Source organism: Ammodytes marinus (assembly GCF_949987685.1).
Source record: "Ammodytes marinus genome assembly, chromosome: 7".
Lineage (NCBI taxonomy): Eukaryota > Metazoa > Chordata > Actinopteri > Uranoscopiformes > Ammodytidae > Ammodytes > Ammodytes marinus.
In genome coordinates, this window is record NC_137211.1 from 8,525,863 (window position 1) to 8,546,534 (window position 20,672).

Below are 20,672 nucleotides of genomic sequence, written 5' to 3' on the forward strand. Positions count from 1 at the left end.
TTTAATGATTTCCACGAACTAAAATAAAAACTCAATTAAGGATCCAACAAAACAGAAAGAGCAGTAAAAAGGTTCTCATTTGGAAAACCTCGGAACCAGCAAGGTTTTCTTTCCCAAAGATATGAGTAAATGAATCAATTTATCATTTCAACCTTAATCACCCCCGCCTTGCAATGATTTGATGCTTCCATTATAAAAACTACAACCTGAATTCAACAGAACCTGAGGCCGTCACCGTTAATTCCCAATCAAAAAGCCACTTAAATGGCAACGTCACTCGCTGCATGACTCCCTCCCTCCCCATCACAGTCTGCCAGTGTCCATCAAATAGACTATGCTTTAACATCAGAGGATCTGACATCCTCCACATGCTGGCAAGCCTATTTCATGCTTCAGGTCCTTGCAGTAATGGGGGCTGAACTCGTGCGAGAGTGGGGTTAGAACGCAGCATAGACAGTGAGCGAATAACTGATCGAGAGAGAGAGATAGGCAGTAATCTCTGCCGCATTCCACCACGATCTGCTCCGTCCATCGGCTTAAAACCCTCTCGCAGACCTGCGGATAGCATCAGCCGCCACTCGCCAGAACTTGCATCGCTGTTCAGATAAAAACACAAACATGAAACTAAACTCACTCTAAAGAAAAAGAAAGCTGAACAGATTGAGCATTTTTCTTCCTACTTCAAATAGTACCTTTTTTAATTTGGTGGAGTGAACACGAGAGACTTCAAACCATCTTCCATTTTTTTCACAGAGTTACCTAAGCAGCCGTCTCTTCCACTTTCACAGTTTGCACTTGTGCCACACTGACGCTAATCCGTCAAAACAATGTGTTTGTCTCTAAATTTCTGTGGTTCCCATGGCGGCAGATGGGCCGATATATTGCACAGCTTTTTGTAAAAATGTCCTCACCATGGAGCTTATAGAGACAGACTTTTTCCCATGAAACTGGAAGAGGGGCTTGTTCAGGTCATGAGGGACAAACGGGTCGGATGGAATGAAAGATGAGATTGCTGGTAGATACAGGAAAGGAAGGATGGATGGATGGATGGATGGATGGATGGAGCCATTCAAATACAACTGGGGAAAGTCAGATACTGAAAATGAGCCTTCCAAAGAAGTGTATGCTGGATTTTCTTATTAGCTGCATTCTATTTATCATCCTGCAGTATTTTGCTTTATTCGTAGGCTAGGCATTCAGGTGACAAGTACATATCTAAAATACACACAGAGACAATTCTAGGATATAGTCATTAGAGAAATATGCACCAGTTGCTTATTTTGGTTCAAAGCTAATTATGTGTGCATTTGTCTGCGAGTTGCTGCGCTAATAAATATGTAACCTGCAAAGGTGCTTCCTCCAGAAAAAATAAACTACTGATGGTGGCTTTATTATGGACAGCTTCAACCAAACATGATAAGCATGTTAACTGGCTGCACTGGAGCAAGAAAATAATTGCTGCTGCTATGGTTATGCTTGATGAGCTGTGCTGGTATTATAATGTGAATGATATCATTCGTTCAGTTAAGACATGAAGCGGCATGTGGATACACAAGCTATATCAGCAGTAAGCTTGTTTTGTATCATCTATTCTTACTGGCTTTTCCATCTGGTTCCATCATACTGTTACATTGTGCTATCATATTTACCTTGTTTTTTTCCCGACGTTGCCGTTAAGCATATTGTACAGTCGACAAACAAACAGTTATTTTCAGAGAATAGAATGTTTGCTTTGCACGAGTGAGAATCAAGTAGATAATGAAGCAACGATTTCTGATGCAATGGGAGCAATTCAAATCCTGTGTTGGAGTGAGATTTCCGTTAAAAATCCATTCTTTCATTTGGCTTTTAAACAGATTAGCTAAAATGGGTAGCTAAGAGGTGTTTGGATGTGTCCCCATGCCTGTTTGATAGAGCAGGTGCATATGCATGTATCAGTGGGTATTGAGAAATGACCTTTGGATGCCGAAGGCTAAAAGTGCTGTTATTTATAGTCCGGTATGGTCTGAATGGAAGGCCCGACTCTCTGTCACCATGGATATTTCATCAAACTGTGAATAAGTCCACACACATGAGCTCACAGGTGCACACACATACACAGAGACTGATGGTACCTGTGTAAGGTGGATCTTACCACTGTGACGTCACCCTGTGATCCTTCCAATCAACCAAACATACACATCATAAAACATGCTCTGTTGCGACTGGAAAATGAAGAAAAAAAAGTCAAGCCGAGAAGGCAATTATATTATTGCAGAAAGAAAAATTAGACCGTAGGTTTAGAAACAATCCGGGTTGCCTCTTGAGGTGCTCAATAAGACTCTGTGACTAGAATATGTGCTTTAATGGTTGTTGGGTTACATTTGTTCCCAGTTTTAAAAATGAGCAGGAGCGCCTGCTGACAACTTCACTACATAATGCTGCAAGACTGAGAAGTCTGTCGCTTTCACCTGTCAGTTACTTTTTCAACCACCTACAGTGAACAAGTTCTGTTATTAAGCCGTGTATATTTGACGAGCAGAGGAGAATACGTCGGCAGTATCTGGCAACATCAACCCACGTCGGGGTGAATGTGATTTGTATAAGCAGCCAAATTAATCTGAGATCTTTCCTAGGTAATTGTGATTAGGCACCGAGGTGTTCAAACGGAGAGAGATAGATTGAACATGATTAAGGCTCCAATCAGTACATCCTAAATGAAATATAGAATTATTCTATGTTCTCTCAGGGAAACAATGGCAAATCTGACGTGTCCTGGCACCGGGATTATTACAGTTGCTTTATCATTATGGATGACCTTATCCCGACAGGGCGGCTGATTACATTTAACTCCTTTCAAATTGTCTTCTGTGTCTGCCACGACAGGAAGAAACTAGCTAGCACCCTGAGGGAGCTGCTTGCTGCATTCACCTGCAGTATATACACCGTCAGTGAAAGAAGGCAATTACACAGCTGGGACGAAACTCAGCTGCTCCCGCAATTATGCTGTCAAAGAGAGTTGAGCTGGGGGAAAAAAACGTACACAGAAACAGCACACAGGCATGCCCTGCGTTGACTGACGTATATGCACAGGTGGACACATGCATGCATAATATACATCCAGAGACCCACAGCGGGAGGCCTGACCTGATCCTGAGTCAGTGTCAGTGTCAGATCAGTCACACTGTCCAGTCCAAACCAACAACAGCTCCTGTTTTGTGACCTGGTTAATCCACAGGGTTAAGCTCTCTCTCTCTCTCTCTCTGACACACTGCTATCTCCGTGAGTGATTGCTGTGAGACATAAAGGAGCAACGTAATCTGAAATGATTTGGGCTGTCTTCACTTGACTGGCAGGCCGAGCAGAGCTGAGGCACCGGGATCTGATAGAAACCGTAGAAACAGATCAAATGGAGGTCATTTCTCTGTTATTCTGCTCACAAATCACCAACAGCGGATCATCTATATACTGTATATAATCTGCTGCAATATGTCCCCTGCATGACGAATGTTGTCCAATTTCAGTGTGCAAAGAAAAGACCATTATTACAGAGGCTGCAGTTACAGAAATGTGGGATGGAAAGGTGAGCATAACTGAACACAATTGCAAATACATAACCACAATTGGGGATAGCAAGGGTTAGGCAAAGGCAGCCTTCCATAGCCTCCGGGGGCTTGTTTTTCTTTGAAAGTATTAATCGTGTCACAACCACACCTTGGAGGTTAAGCTTGAAAGATTTAAATTACGTGCTTAAAAAAAACATATAAATCAGTTTAGACCAGTTTTATGCCCCCATTTTCTAGGTTGCTCACTAACAGTGTCTCTACAGTGCCTAACAGGCAGAGAACATTAGGTGTATTTGTCTTGTCATATGAACTTTGACCTCTGTGTTTGGGCTATGTAAGTCCAAGGTTGAAGGGCGGGTCAACTACCAGTATACAGCAGCTAAAATGCAGGTATTTGGAGGCAAAACAGCAGAGAGGATCACCTGTGGTTGTTCTCACAAGCATAAGAACTCTCAGCTGTTGTAACTGAATACTTTTCAGTTAAAATGATTTGAAAAGAAAAACTTTGCTGACGCAGCAAAAATCCCTGTGTGAATGTAAAACGCACGATCAGGCTTAAAATCTGCAGCCAACAACCTCAGACCACAGTGTTTACAATAGAAACAGAACACAATATCTTCTTTAGATGACCATAGAAACACTGCTATTTGGACACAAACTTTCCAGTAAAAAACCCTGAGACTGGGCTCTAGTCATTGACGGGTAGCACAACCTACTCAAAACAAAATACTACACTTCACTTTAATAACTTTGCCGTCAAACAGCTAATAAAAGTGGGAATTGTGACGATGGTTTTCAGGTATTAAAAGGTCAAAGGTTGGATCCCCACGTGGACAGCCATATATTGGCAAATGCAAGGAAAGCGATTTGAATCAGGTCTTCTTGAATCAGTGAGTTGGGAAAAGACTCTTGGCTCAAACCAACATTTAAAACATCTGACTGCAGAATTATCTCTTGCCGTTGTGTTCAGACAATAACAACTGCTCTGAGGTCAGTGCAGGTTAAAGTCTCCTAACGGCTCTGCAACGCAACAGGTGACTGACTGACTGACTGAGTGACTCACTCACTAATAAGCAGACGCAACTCCCTCCTAGATTAATATTAAGTCAAGGCAGACTCTGACCAAGCACACTCGCCTTTTCACTGTAAACCCCTTTCATAGTGCAGCACTGACAATCACGTCCTATTATTGTCTAGTAACTCACGGCAGCTGCTGCACTGGTTGCTTCCACTCACTCACCAGACTTCCCCGGCTCCCCGTCTGACTTCATCCCCTCCTCCGAGGGGAGATTTCCTGAGGATTCCAGGATCTGTCAGGTGTGCGCAGGACACTTACTTTCAGGACAGACACAAAAATCTAAAATCCCACAAAAAATCCTCCTCCAACGACAACCTTTCTTTTCTTTCTTTTTATCCTTTCCACCACTAACATAAGGCTGAGTTGACACCAGGAAATAGATCCAGCCTGCTGTGTCTTTTCCCTCTCCCGAGTGTACCTGTTCAAAGCGACTCCCACCAGTTCCATGATACAGTACGTTGGGCCCCTCCCCCCCTCTCTCCACTCAAATGGTTTACTAGGTTAAGGAGGAGGTGGAGCTCAGCCCGGGCTGTCATACAGGATCTTCCCACATTATTCAAACATGCATAAGAGACATACGTACACACACAGAGCACACACACAGAGCACACACATCATCCAGTTAAGAGGGGAGGGGCCCGGCAAAGGCGTGGGGGCTTGCAAGGCAGGTGAGCAGGCAGTTTGTGTGTAGTAGCCTACCACCGTATAGTGAAGAAACAGGGCTGCCAGCTGTTGACTTGCCTGAAGGTCTCTGTAACCTAATACTATTTTAAAATAACACCTTTTGTGTCATCAACACCGTCAGAGCCATGGAAATGAGTGGGAAACACTTGTCAAAGAAAAACACTGTGATGGCTGCTCCTCATTTTGGTCTGCAGTGGTGTCCAGTCAGTAAAAAACATCCACTTTGAGACGATTTTTTTTTACTTTCAAAGCCATTGGTCCACATCTTTTGTAAAACTTGAACAAACTACAGTAATAAGATCATGCACAGTAAACCTAAAGCATCAAAAACAAATGATCATTTAGAACTACAACCACAAGATACATAGCCTAAGCCTATGGATGCCATTGTGAAATAATTCAATTCATGTCACTGCTTTTAAAAATTGCATTAAACCGGATATGGTTCAATTTTATTGCAAAAAGTACATGTTCTACATTTTAGTTTAATTACATCTTTGGATTTTCTCTGGTTGGCATTGAAAGAGAGCAAACAGACAAGAGACAAGCTTTTTGTTCACTGTATGCTGTACGCTTGTTTAAAACACCCAACAGTTGCAGTGGCATATAGTCCAAAGCAGGCAGTTGGATAAAGGATTGATTATGAACAAGTAGACAGAAGAGGCCCTGATTTTAGACAAAGATGAGAAGCCTATGAATCATTATCCATCTTCCTGCAAGAACAAAGAAATGTAAATCTCTACTGTTAAGGTGCACATAGAATTAGTCATTCAAAGACAAAACGGCAGTACAAAAGACTTGACTATCTTGATGATGTTTCCTTTTCATCCTTGTGATATTTCAGAAAAAAGCCCAGTATCCCGCGGAGCCATTGAATATCATTAGTCAGTATTATCATAAACGATTCATATTGTATTAGGTGATTATGTCATGTTCAAATGGAGCAATCATTAATTGTAATTTATAATTTTTTTATTCCAAATGAGAATTCTTCTATTTTACATTCAATATGTGGTGGGCCACACACGCTGAAAGAATAAGATGAAGAATCTACCCACACTTTACAGTAGTAACAGGGGCCTTCACTGGTCTCCTGGTGGCCTGTGCTGAGTCCAAATTATTCTATTAAAGCAGCTCCGATTAACATTTAAATATCTTTTAAACAGCCTCATGTTTCCTCACATAATCATAAATTACATTTAACAGCAAAGGAGACCATCAGTGCAAAGAAAGACGTTTTTATATAGTTTTTATTACTGCGTTTGGTCTGGTCGCACACCCAGTCCGATTTGCGGTTCACGCGTGCATGCTCTATGGTCACATATCCGTATTGGTCGCAGATTTCAGTATGGCGCAACAACGCGATTTGAGAAGCCTATCCCTCCAGGTGAGGGAAGGGGAGCGGGAGCCTTGTTTGAGACAGTTATTTGTCGTCATAATGACTGATATCGGGGCTGAACCATCAAAGAAAAAAAATAAAATGCAATGAAGAAAAGCTAAAAGGGAGAGTGATAGGCGGGCGGGAGGGCGTTGCCAAGCAACGTATACACAATTTCACGGTAGCGAACTAGACTACAGTGTTTACTCCTAAATGAATGAGCGGTAGCCTACTAAAACAAAGTTTACTTTGCCTCACCAGCATCATCAGATGACCATTATTCATCTGAAATAGTCATCATTTACAACAACATAAACACAATACCTCATCGTGATCCATACTAACTGCCGTCTCTCGTTCATTCGCTTTGTGTGAGGACACGCAATCTTTCAGCTCCGTGAGAGAGAGTAGTTAGGTGACACTGCTGCATCAACTCATTGCAATCAGGTGTGTGTAGCACTGACTGGCATTAGTTGATGCTGTGTCACTAACCACTCTCACGGAGCCGAAAAGAGTCCGGTGCCCTCGCACTTTCAACACACGGACATGCACTATATTGCTTCCTGATCATTTGAATCTCGCACGCCCGGCACGAGCTAGAAAACAGCTTCACGACAGCTGGCGTCGTAAAAATACTACCGCTTTTGTCCAAAGGGGCCGCCAACGTGCCATGTTACTAGTAGTGGCTTTAATCAACAAGGCCACTTTACACTCAACCTTATACAAGTATTATTTTAGTACCTGCTGCTCACATAGCAGCGTGGCATAACAGCACAAGCTGTGAAATTGGATTTTAATTAAAACTCTTTATTTCGTTTCAGTGTATCTGTTAATTAATCATCAATAATTAACTATACTGAACTATGTTTTAAATTACAAACCTCCATAACTCCCCACTAACAAAAGGAGCATGTGTAATGCATCCAGGCAAAACAATGGCAAAGCATAAAAACTGTACAGAAGTGTCATTTGAATTATTTATATTCTAAGTTTCTATTGTTTTGTATCTAGCAGATGTTGGTATAAAAAAACTTGTGTACAATACAAAAGCAACCACAATCACAATGTGATATATTGGGACATTTGACAAACATTCAATGTAACAACAAATATAGAGAAAAGTATCTCTTGTTTGTCTATTGTGTCCATGCAAAAATGGACAAAGTTAGGAAAATAAATACTGCCTAGTAGTCAGTGGGCTGTTTAGATTCAAAGCTGAAGGCGCAGGCAGCTCCTTGTTGGTGAGGCCAGGTGACATTTCGAGGTCCTGTGTTGTGAACATGTGTTTCCACGTGAATAAATGATGACTTCACTTCATGATAACACACAAAGGATGTGTTCAGCAGATTGCAGAAAGAGCGCCGCGGAGCTATTTTTGTGCTACAAAAAATTGGTATTCCAGCATTGATTTTTTTTGTTGGACCTTATTTTCCTCCAAGGCCACTTCATGAAATGGCAACAAACACCTTTTAATACTAGTGCAGAGGAAGGGTGCTGTAGTTATTGGCTATAAAGAGCATCGAGTGCCTCTGCTCACCCAGTGGTTTAAGATTACAAATACAAGAATGAGAGATGACTCAGCAATAACCCCGTACTGGAGGGTAAAAGAAGAGTATCTGAGAAATGAAAATATCGGATTATTTATCGTGTGAAGCTGTGGGTTGTAAACTTATTTAAAGAATCCTGCACGGAGCGCATTAGGAATGACTGCAGGGCGAATACCTGAATGCTGGCTGACCCATAAAGAAAGGTAATGTTATGGCACAGGGGGGTTTTATCATCGAAAACGAGGTCATGCTGGCAGGATCATTACTATCATTCTGGGCTACCACTTGTGCATAAGAAGAAGAAGCCTTGCATATTTAACAAATACAGTTACCCACACCGTATTAACAAGAAGACCATCTCTGTTTGCTCAGTAGATGTCAGACCACAACATATTAATTACGGGACATGCTAGCTGGTGTGTAAGGTAGCTAGGAAAGTGGTCCAGCGGTAGCTAAGGCCCAGGCACTTATTAAGATAAAGTGCTAATCAGCAGCCCTGTTGGGTCTCCTAATTAAATGAATGTACTTGGCAAGCGCTGGCTATTTACACTACATCAAGACAGCATCAAATCACACTACAGGGACAGGGGAACAATGGCAAATAAGCCTTCTGATACACGCATGGCTTGGAATGCACGGTGGTATTGTTGAAAGAAAAAATGTACTTAAGCCGTTTAGGTGGAATTGCTGATGCTCACCTTGCACATGAGGAGTTCTGAGTGCCTTTACAAAGTTAGAGCTCTATCCCTTAAATGAAAATCAATGGAAGCTCTCTCTCTCTCTCTCCCTCTCTCTCTCTCTCTCTCTCTCTCTCTCTCTCTCTCACAATAGATAAAAGGACAACAGCAGCAACTCACACTGCCAGGAAGATATCAACATTTCATTGTTTATGTGAGAAAGAGTAGAGAGAGAGAGAGCATTTTATGCTGCTTTACTCTTGTACTTCACTGCACTTCATTAGGATATTGTACTGTTTACTGCGCTACATTTCTTTTTATAATAGTTTAGCATTGCTTGTTATAGAACATTGTAGATCAATGTATAAGATGCTACAGCAGACCCAGTTTGTTTCTGGTCAACCCTGTGTTTGTTTGCCAGAGCCCTCTTAGTCCGGGGACGCCCCCTGCAATGGAGCAGTAGTCTCACTGAACTGACAAAGGAGTGTTGTTTTGTCGCAGTGCTGTTTGTTGATCTGAACACAGCAATTTCAATAACAAAACTTCAGCGTCAGCCGACTACTGTAATTGCATTTCTTTTTACCTAAGTCAGTCACCCTGGGGTAACTTTAGGGGTTCTCAGTAGGAATGTTGAGGTCCCATATTCATTATGACCTTTAATAGGATGTAATTTCCTCTCTTGTAACCTCTTTCACACCCCCACCCTTTTCACCCTTTTACCTCAGGCAAAGCACATTTTTATGCGGAGGGGTGGGCCACTGTTAAAATGTCAACTTGAAGTCTCTTTTTTTTAAATGAGACCTAAGGGTGTGCAACCTCATCATGTTGATCTTAAATGTATTGTCTTACTGCACTTATCTTACGCTGAATTTCTCACTCTTCTAGTTACTACTAACATTAAAGCAACATTGGGTCCCTTAATAGCTATATAAATTCAAGTTATTAATATTATTAATGCAGTACATCCTGTAATTATACCTTTCCATGCACTCAACCAGACAGGCTCCTTTGACCTGCGTCTCCATCAGCTGTGCTATTCTCCTCCCTCTTCTGCCACAGTCTAGGGCTGTGTTCGAAAAGCCGTACTAACGTCCTACTCATACTCATTTTGAGTATGTTGTGGTTGGGATATGGATTGACAGGTTACTTTTCCTACTCAACCGCCCCACAATGCATTGCGTCTTTTCATACGACACGGAAAGTTTCTTTAAATTCTTGATTGCAAACAAAACAAGGGAAATCACAAACAATAAACAGTTTTTTTAAATTAGAAACGTAAAAATAATGTTTTATTTACGAGACCGGCTCGGTAAGTTGTCAACTGTGACATGATTCATGTCAGCTGAGATGCTTCTGTATACGTCAGTGTAAACGGTCTGACGCACCTCGCATACACAATCGATCGTTAAGTAGACAGTATGTAGTATAAACATGTTGAGTATGTACAGTAGGAGGGAGGACGTAAGTATGGCTTTTCGAACACAGTCCAAGCCTCATGTTCAGTAATCAGTCGGAAAGAAACCGCCAGCCATCAGGTGAACACTCAGCTCTCCTCAAAACCTGCCAGCTCTGGCAAACCACCGTCCCCTCTCTACCATCACCTGCGCTGCCAATTCACGCCAGCTCCGATTAGCTGCCTGTGGGCCTTTTTAACAGCCATTTGAAGGGCAATGCAGAAGGTATTACAACCGCGGTGACCATTTGTACCAGTTGGCTGTTCCCCCCTCGTTTCTCCAAGGACTCCAAGGTGGAATTCAGAAATAGAAAAATACACCTCCTCCTGTACAGCTCCTTGCTGCTGTGCTCCACCTAGGTGTGAGGCAAAATCTTAACCAGGTGTTATGTGGGGAATCTTGGAATGGTTTCTTAAGAGGGCAAAACAAAAAACTCAGGGGGAGCCAGACACAACAGACAGGGAATATGGAGAAGAGTTCCATCCCAATGCTGTCATTTCTGTAATGTACTTACATGTCTTAATGTGCTATATGAATGAAGTTGATTATATATTACTGTAAAACAGGGGTTGTTTCTGCATTGTTGACCATATATGAGGGTTGTAAGGAAGAGGAACAAAAAAGTTTAGACCCAACTTTAGGCTCACTTCCTTCTTCACTAGAGCAGTCTGGTAGAACACCCACATCTCAGCAGCAGCCACACATATCCGCCTGTTGATCTCATGATCCATCTTTGCACCTCCATGGCCCTTGGATATATAAATGCTGATTCCCCCATGCTGCTTTGCATTCAGCTGCACACAGACCCAATGCTTACCCAAAGTAACGGCCCAGTGAAGCCAGAATAACTTCTTCATTGGCAAGAAGAAGAAATGCAAACCTTGGCAAAGCCCACGGACACAGCTCTCCTTCCAGCCATACAAGGACAGGGTTTGTGATATTAATGGTCAAAGCACAACCACAAACACCCAGTGGGACATGCTGAATAAACCCGCTCCTAAGACTTCAAAACTAGACGAACAAATCCCTGAAAGACTAAAGGCTGTTCCGCATTTCATAAAACAAAATGGACTTGGCGTGGAACGAAGCCTGAAAAATCCCCCTGGCTCATAATAGCTTCCATAACCACTGGGTCTAACAGTAACTTCTAGGCGTTTGGTCACATCAGTTAAGGTGGAGTCGGCGATAGCGGAGATTGCTTGTAGTCAAAATCACTTTGTCAAATCAGTGAATATCTCCTCCCAATCCGCTACCTGTCCGCACATAAGAATGTCCGCACGTAAGTGGGCCCCCTTAGTTTACATGCCTAGGCTATGTATCTACACTTTCTTTCTTTCAGCGCACACACAGAACGGGCAGGTAGCGGATTATGAGGGGATCTTCACTGATTTTTGACAACAAGGGTTCTCCAGAATATCTGACTCCACGACTGATTCTGATGGAACATATTAAAGACTAAGAACCTAATGTAACTCAGACTGCTATGCTTGAACTATACAGAATATACCAAGTATGTGTGCTAGTACACTCACATGGTATTACAAAAACATGCATTTATTTCTACCCATGTATTATTACTTGCTTTTACTTGTCTGAAATCCATTGTGTGCCTCAAAATACATTTGGTCTGACATGGGAATACCATTACCAGCCGAATGAAGGCTTGCTGAGCGAACAAAGGTCACTAAATGCACATTTTCCGTTTCTGGTCCATTTGCTAGAGAGAAAGCAATGCGCTAACAACAGGAGTTTCAGACAGGCTGAAACCTGGCAATTTTGGATGAATTGATAGGACACTTTACAAAACATCAAACCTTGCAGCGGGCACACTGCCTAGCAACCGTAACTGCAATACAATGAATGAAGACACGCAGTGTTTGCTGGACTGACGTGTTTTCAGACATGTTTTTAGTCCTGCTTGTCCAGTATGAAAGTTGTGTATATAAAAGAGCTGTGATTGATTACATTTAGACCAGTGGTGGGGATATTTAAATGGAACACTTTGCCATTTTCTCTATATAACTTGGTGGTGCAAGAAGAATACAGCGAGAGCAAATACTGTTTCCTTTTCATGACCACTCAAATGTAGTTTTCTTAATATGGAGTCCCCTTGAAATTTAACTTCTTGTCTTTCCGACGTTTGTGCCGCTCTCAGCAGCTCTCTCAAATGAAGCAGGAAGGGAGAAACAAAGGCCGCGGATAATCAGACTGCTGCTCTGCTCCCTTTGAGATTTTCAACCTCTTAGCAGCCTTTAATGTACAGGCCGGACAGCAGAGGAATACAGCCAGGCAAACAGAAAGCCCCTTTTGTCTATGAATATTGCAGCACAATTTTTTTTAGATCTGATGGGATCACATGGCAGTGGATCCACAGTCCCATGTTACCTTTTTGTCTCTGTATGCTTTCCTTTGGTAGTATGAGCGGCCGGGCAGGATCGCAATCACATTTGCTTTCAAACAATTTCCAGTTATTGCATTTCAGCATAACTTAGTGATAGATAAAAAATAAATAAAAAGTCGAACTACAGCCGGTAGTAAAATGTCGGTGCATTTTGGAGTAGCCATTTCTGATGTGTGTAAACTACATTGGAGAGGCCCGGATATTGGTTCTGGAGGCAATTTAAGTGCCACTCTCTCCCGATGGCTATACGAGGGCTTTGTGGGGGTGCAGGGGTTTTTCGGAAAGTGTCAGCACAGCATGAGGAAAATGGAAGTGCTCAGCAAAGACCACTCCACACATGCACTCACACCCAGGCATACACCCTCACACCCTCCCTTTTTTAATGTTCATCTTCTTCTTTTTTTCATTTTTCTCTCTCTATCCCCCCCTCAGGTAACACTATCTCATTATGCAATGTTTCACCTTGTCCTCCTCCTCCTCACTGTGCTTTCACCTGTTCTTTCCACCTACTTTCCCTCTCTCCTTCCCTCAGCCTATTTTTTCCCCTGGACGCCCTCTTTGACCTCTTCTGCACTGACCATCCTATTTAAACCGGCCCACATGCCCAGCTTCACCCCTATAGCTACATCACTGCCAGTTAATGTGCAGAAGCAGCACCTGTCTCCGTAATGATACAGTGCTCACTGCTTATGTGTGTTTCCCTCTCTCCTTTCCTGTCTCTCTCTCTCCTTCCCTCTCTCTCTCTCTTTCTCTCTCTTACTGCGGACCTGCATGAGATTAAATTGCTGATAACAGAGCCGCTCAGTTGCCTGTTCTCATTCTGATGAAACTTTTGGTGACATACGCGGCCTGGGACACAGCAGGGGTTGTCAGTGTGTGTGTGTGTGTGTGTGTGTGTGTGTGTGTGTGTGTGTGTGTGTGTGTGTGTGTGTGTGTGTGTGTGTCAGTGTGCGTTCATATCTTTCCTGAGTCGGCATATTTACAGCACCCACGAAACGACCACAGAGCTAATGCACCAGCTGCTTCGTGCTGACCCCATGCACATACAAATGTGTTGATTCATAAGTGTGTCCATAAATAAACCTCATCAAGTACAGTATCCTCTTTTTGACTTCCAAATGACTATCAAAAATACAAATACACACCTGTAGGAAAACGGTTCTGAGATTGCGCACTTAAGTATATTGAAAATGGTTAAATTTAAAATGTTATAGTTGTCATTTGTAGGTCTACATTATTGGAATATTATGGCTTCATGTACAGTACATGTCATTTTAACAAAACTATACACTGTTGGGTAGTATATATAATTTATATCGGATATGTGTCCAAATGATTATGGAATGGCAACACAAGTCAAGGAAAAGTACTTATAAAGTAAAAATGATACTTGAGTGCAGAACTTGAGTAAATGTACATTCTTCAGAATCAAGTATAGTAACAGGTTTGTACTAGACCACCATAGTAACCAAAAAGCCTTCAACACCATTTCTTTATTTTTTATTCTAGGAATGACTTGTGAGCTCTCTCTCTGTAACATAACGACATCGACACATGCTAATAGGAGCGAGGAGAGAACTGGCTGCCAAATAGACCCCCGTAAGCAGGACACTCTAATGAGGAAAGGGCCCCTGAGGGCTCCTGGGTGACACTCCAGATCCATACTGGTAGTTGGCAGCCTTACATGATCCACAGTCCTAGAGATGTGTTTATACTGGTGCCATGGATAGCTACTTTGATTCTCTGTACGAGACTCTCAACTCCTTGAAAGAGGCGTCATGATAGGGCCGGATGATGGAAACAGACTACAGATAAACTACTGTAACTGAAGAGAGGAGGACGCTGACATGAAACCCGTCGGACCACCCACCTAGATAAGAGTCTGGGGATAAATAAAGACTTCAAGGTTCACAGAGAGTGGAGGTTCACTGTGTCAGAAGGGACTGAACTGAGCAGCAGAATGAGTCCAAGCACAGAGAAGCTACTCCTGTAGCTTCATTTACAGGAGCACTGGAAGGTCTTAATGCAATTCAAGGTGGAGTCAGGTTTCTTTGAGAATGCTTGTTCTCAAGATCACTTTGTCAAAATGATTGAATATCTCCTCACGATCCGCTGTGAGTCCATGTTGTGTGTGCGCTGAAAAAATTCAGTGTTAATACACAGACTAGGCTCTGTAAACGGGCATGTTGCTAGCTACAGTGGCCCCCGTTGTTTACATACCATTTGTTTACCAGTTTACAGAGCTTAGGCTGTGTATTAACACTTGATTTTTTTTTCAGCGCACGCACACACAGTATGGGCAGGTCGCGCAGATCGTGAGGAGATATTGACTGATGCTGGAATGTGAATTGACTGATTTTGACAAAAAGTGAATTTCACAACAAGCGTTCTCCAGAATCGCTGACTCCACCTTTAATGTAAAAGCAATAACAATTAAGATTGTTCTCACAAGAACAATGTTAGTTTCTCCACTAGCTGCAAGCCATGACATATTTAAAAAGGCAACTACTGACTCAGCTTACTGAACTGAAAATTTGGATTTCACAATTACAATATTGTATATAACCAGCAATGATTACTACAATAACCTGTGAAATGGGATGCTGAATTCTCCGCTAATATGCAGCCAGCAAATGATGAGAGGGGAGAGGTACTGATGACTGCGGAGGTGCCACTCTTAGTCGCTCCTGCTCTTCACCATATTATTAAATCTTGGTTCCCCCACTTGGTGAATGCACTTTATCTCAAAGTCAAGCTCTTGTGAATGAACTCTGGAGCAACATGAACTACCCAGAAGCATGTAGTGTGCATGTGTCTATACTGTACAGTGCACTTGCATGAGCACTCTTGGACACACACGTACGCCCATGTCATCCAGCTTTGGTTCACAACAGAAGTGATCAGGTCTTACCTTTGTCCAGCGACGCATCCGGAGAGTTGAAGTCCATCAGACTGCTGATCTCGGTCTTGTAGCAGAGGTCTGTGGCTGGGGGCTTCTGCCTCGGCTGGGAAGAGGGATCTGGGAGAAAAAAAACAAAAGACAGACAAGGTTAACTTAACTGACGACGTATGAAAGGATTTAGAACGATAACAAAGAAAGAAGGAAAAGTGACATTCATCTGTGTCCTCGGAAATACGATTTGACCACAAGCTCGTGTAGCAAGATTTTCTGCGTTTGGATAATGTTTGTTAAAGCACGTATGGAGCAGAATTAGAAGATCATCTGGAGCTGTTACTGTATTTCTAACAGTTTTTTTTATTTACAATGGAGACAGTGAATGCAAGTATCATCCAAGTGTATTCTCTTTGCAGAGAATGCAGGAGGACATTTGGGAAACCAGGTGATTAATGCAGCACACAACACCATCCCTCTGAATACACACATAATGAATGATTAATCCTCACTCACCACACACACTATACTAACTCCACAGTAGATGTCATCAACACACTTACTGCCTTTGGGGAGAGCCTGTAGCAAAGGCATACAAGTTTAAAAGCATAATGGTGCACAAAAACAGCCATACTTTGACAGACTATTGCATATATTAACATTTGTACGACCAGAGTGGGATTGGACTTGTGGTGAGGTTCAGGGGTTTCCAATACAAAATGTTGGATAGCCTCACCAGTGGTACATAGTGAATGCATACTGAATGCATTGCTGCAGGTCAGCTCACATAAAAGTGAAGCTCAAATGTCTTTGTCGCTTCATGTGCAGTCCACTTCTGCCACACCTCCCAATCCAGCGCCCTGAGAGTTTTATTCCGAAGCAAAATATCGCAAAAGGTTATAAAAGTCTTACCACTCGTTTTTTTAAAGAACAAAAGTATTTGGTTGGGGACAGAAATTGAAAAAAAATGTGGACGAATTTTAGAATGTGCTTTGCTCATGCAGTTAAATTCACATTCCTGCAAGCTTCAACTCGGCCCCTTCATACTACAACCGCTGCTTCTCCTTGGCCACCTGCTCCTCTTCCCATTCCTCTTCCCATCAGTACACCAGCCATGCTGTTGCTGGTCAAATTGTTTTGCAGTAATTGAGATCAGATATGTCTGGCTGAAGAGCTCCAGGTCTAGGGCTGGAGCGGTCATTATGGCCCGATTAGTCATCACACTTGTCGAGATATACTATCGGGTACAAATAACAGTCTGACAGCCTGTCGCCACTGAAGGGGATTGGTGAGAGCGCAGGGGGCTATTTAAAAAAAATTACTTTGTGTAACACTTTGCAATACCCAACTCTTTGCAAATGTATGATTTTTCAAACTTGCCAAGAGTGCAGTCTTTTTTCACAGGACACACACACACACACACACACACACACACACACACACACACACACACACACACACACACACACACACACACACACACACACACACACACACACACACACACACACACACACACACACACACACACACACACACACACACACACACACAGTTGTCAGTTTTTTTAATAAGTATGCATGGATACTTATCAGCTATAGCTTCAAACCGTTGTTGCCCAGTAGCCTCATGAAAACGATTCATCTTCCCCGGCATCGTGCCCTTGACAATACCCTTCCAAACGTTTCAAAAAGATTACCAAGGGAAGAGTATGGTGGATGCAATATGGAGGAGAGCAGGGGAATGTGCAATAGAGTGAACTCAGGTGTAACATGAGATTTCGTTATCCGTATATGAAGTTAGGGTTGAAAGTAAAATATTAAGCCAAAAAAACAATCCCTGACTGTGGGGAACTTGACTTGATTTATTACTAAACTCTGCATTGTCTTCAAGAGTATAGAGGTCATTTTAGATTACATCGAGGTTTGGCATTTTTCGCAAGTTCTACCTCGCAATTTTTCTTCCCCCGTCACATCAAGTACATTTTCAAAGTTTCCTTATGAAATGTTTATACTGCCACAAAAAATGCATCAGAAATATAAACTGCAATTGTAATGTCTACTAAACCCATAATAGACATTAACATAAATGTGACATTGCACCTGATACAATAACTCATTTGTAAGCAATAAGGCCTAATATATGTACATTTTGGCTGATCAAATTGACAACAATTTTGCTTGTGACTGTGATTCTTGTGAGAGACATTTCCCATTAATGAAGGCACCATAGACACTTATGGAGAGATTGAATGTTTTTTTTTTGCTGAGGCCCTAATATGTTGTTTATTTTTAAGGGTAAGAATTAAGGAGAGATAACAGACGGGTAGATTATTTTTCCTAATTGCAGACCTTGTGGCAATGTGTGTAGGCCTAGTCATGTGTGTTTGTCTTCTTTTTTTTATAACTATATTGAGTTATCAAGCAGGTAATTGTAATGTTGTTCTGGGTCACAGTCCATGCCTCTGAATCAATGTCCTTGCCAACACACTGAATATTTTGGTCTGTTAAGGTCTGAGTGGCTCACATTGATCTTTAAGTCTTTATCTCAGTTCAGTAGAGTCAAAGTAACACTACATACAGCCACATACACAGACAGACAGACAGACAGACAGACAGACAGACAGACAGACAGACAGACAGACAGACAGACAGACAGACAGACAGTTGGTGGGTGGGTAATGGGGTAGGGGAGCAATAATATAAAAGAGTCATAGAAACAATCTAAAAAATAATCTGTTTTGTTGCTCTGGCTCCTTGAATTTGTCCGCTGCACCTTGAATGAGAGTGAAGCTTCCCATAACGCCTGTTGTATAAATCACATTTGGGAGGTTGATCTATTAAGGATTAGAGATAAGAGAGCATCATTTCCTCTCACCGCTTCGATCTCCTTTCTGTTCCTTACCTCATTTCCTCACAAGCCCGGCAAGAATATCACCAGACAATGAAGAGACAAGCTCACCTAACATCTTACTGCAATCGTGGATGTTGACGATAGGGAAGTCTGACAATACAGCAGGTTGGTTTGATAATAATGTCCATCCAAAAAACGACGATGTTTATGCACATCCATGTTGTTGCTGTTGCTGAACAAAAACGAGTCTTCAAAGTAAGTAGGTGAGTAAAGTCCGCACCACAGCTTAGTGCTCCGAAAATATTGTTCATCCATTCATTTAATAGAAACTCCTGAGAAAAGAACTCAAGTAAATTACATCGTTTCTGTTTCTGTCAAAAGCTTTATGTTCACACAGTAGCAGTGAAGAGATTATGCATTATATACTTAAAGCCTTCATGACAAGAAATAAATAAACTGCACTGCAGAGATCGAAATGTGTCACACTTAAGGTCTTTGTTCCCATTATCCTCACCTTTAAACTTTCCAAATTGGTTTGATCAATTATAAGTGGTTTAACCAGACAAGCACACAACTCGGGGGGGACTCAGCTGTAATTAAATAAATAATGATTTGGCCGGCAAGTGTTGTACAACACAAAGTCAGACACTTGCTCTACACTTCAAACAGCTCCTCCCAGTATTATATATGACTGTAGTTAGCATATATATTTAATGTGTGTAACTTTCAGACACAGCCAATCTGACTATCAAGCTCACTGAGAGGCAGAGTTTGAACTTCTACCTCAACCCTTTCCATCTTCACACAACTACTCCCATGATCCTTTGAGTGTGCAACCAAGTGCAACACCATGTACGCCTTTGAGGAGAGATGAAAGTGTTATTGCTGCTACATCCCTATCCCGCATAGTTTCAAAGAGTATGTGAAAGAACGTTATATTCGAGATGTTCAATGGAATATCCTGCTTAGTATGTATCCAGCCTCAAGTTATTAAAGAGAAAAGAAAAAAGATACGTTTGTTTGTTTTTGGTATGTGTCTACGTAAAAAGAAAAAAAAAAGATCCAGTACTGGTTATATAGCAACTCCTAAAACAGTGCACTCAACTATGAATTCTTCCATATAATACAATATTTGCTTAACTTAAGACAAAAAAAAACTATTTAACAAAAACATTGATAAAAAGTTTGAAACATTGTATGTGCTAGTACTTGAAATAATTGTATTTAGTTGTGTTTTAAGGAAATGATCAGCAAGTTTAACAATGACTAAATGAAGTGTTCTGTAGTTCTGTCATGCTTGAAGCCTGTTGGACACTTGTTGGCCTTTTTCCCTTCTCGTTAACACACTGTTTTCCCTCACCATGAAAACTAAACATATTATTTTAAATGACAAGACACAATAGATGTTTGTTTCTGTGTCCCTATACCCAGCAGTCTGATGCTAACCTTTACAATGATGCAGTAAAACCTCAAATGGAACACTCGCTTTGTCAACGAGAACCCCCTGTTGTTTTTCTGCCCAGCGGGGATGAAACACAAAATCCTTGTCAGAGAGAGGGATGCATCACCCAAAATAAACTATAGCATTTAAAGTAGGTGGCATCAAGGCCTCCTATGCCTCACTGAGTCTGAGATTTAGTTCAAACGACAGACTTCATTGCACATTTTTTAAAGGCGTCAGAGCCTTGCTTGTGGGTATCAACATATTTAGAAGCGGGTCAAAAGATAATCCGTAGATGTGAGGGAATCATTCAGGCACAGGCGGCCTAAGTTTGACTTCTTAGTTGGGTTGTTTGTCATTGCTGTAACTGTGAGTGCCACTGGAAATAGATCTCATTTCATATTGCCGGTCCCCAAAGCACATTATGATTAACCGCTGCTTCATTTGACTTGCACAGAGCTGTGTGAAGTATTAGCATGTATTTACTCAGGCCCACATGTCGGACTCTACAGGATGATCTGAGGGCAGTTTTTATGTCGCAGAGTATATTTTTTTGGTAATCGACCCTTGAATGCTTTAATGGTCTCTGGTGTAGCTGTTAGATCAAGGCAAGTGAGCTGTTGTGGTTCTCAGCTGTTGGGCACAAACACATGCAAAAACATATATTTTTTCTCTCTCTCTCTGAAAGGCTCTGACAAGTACCACCACTGAAGATGACTTG

General features: G+C 41.8%; 1 protein-coding gene across 1 annotated transcript in view; it reads right to left on the reverse strand.

Annotated features, from left to right (window-relative positions):
• kazna (kazrin, periplakin interacting protein a) overlaps nt 1-20,672 on the reverse strand; it is a gene marked incomplete at both ends in the record, with an annotated part of 159,224 nt that overhangs the window by 38,824 nt on the left and 99,728 nt on the right. The window contains one exon of the mRNA XM_080030636.1: nt 15,676-15,783. Within this exon, the coding sequence (XP_079886762.1) occupies nt 15,676-15,783 (108 nt within the window). The remainder of the gene's footprint in view (nt 1-15,675; nt 15,784-20,672) is intronic.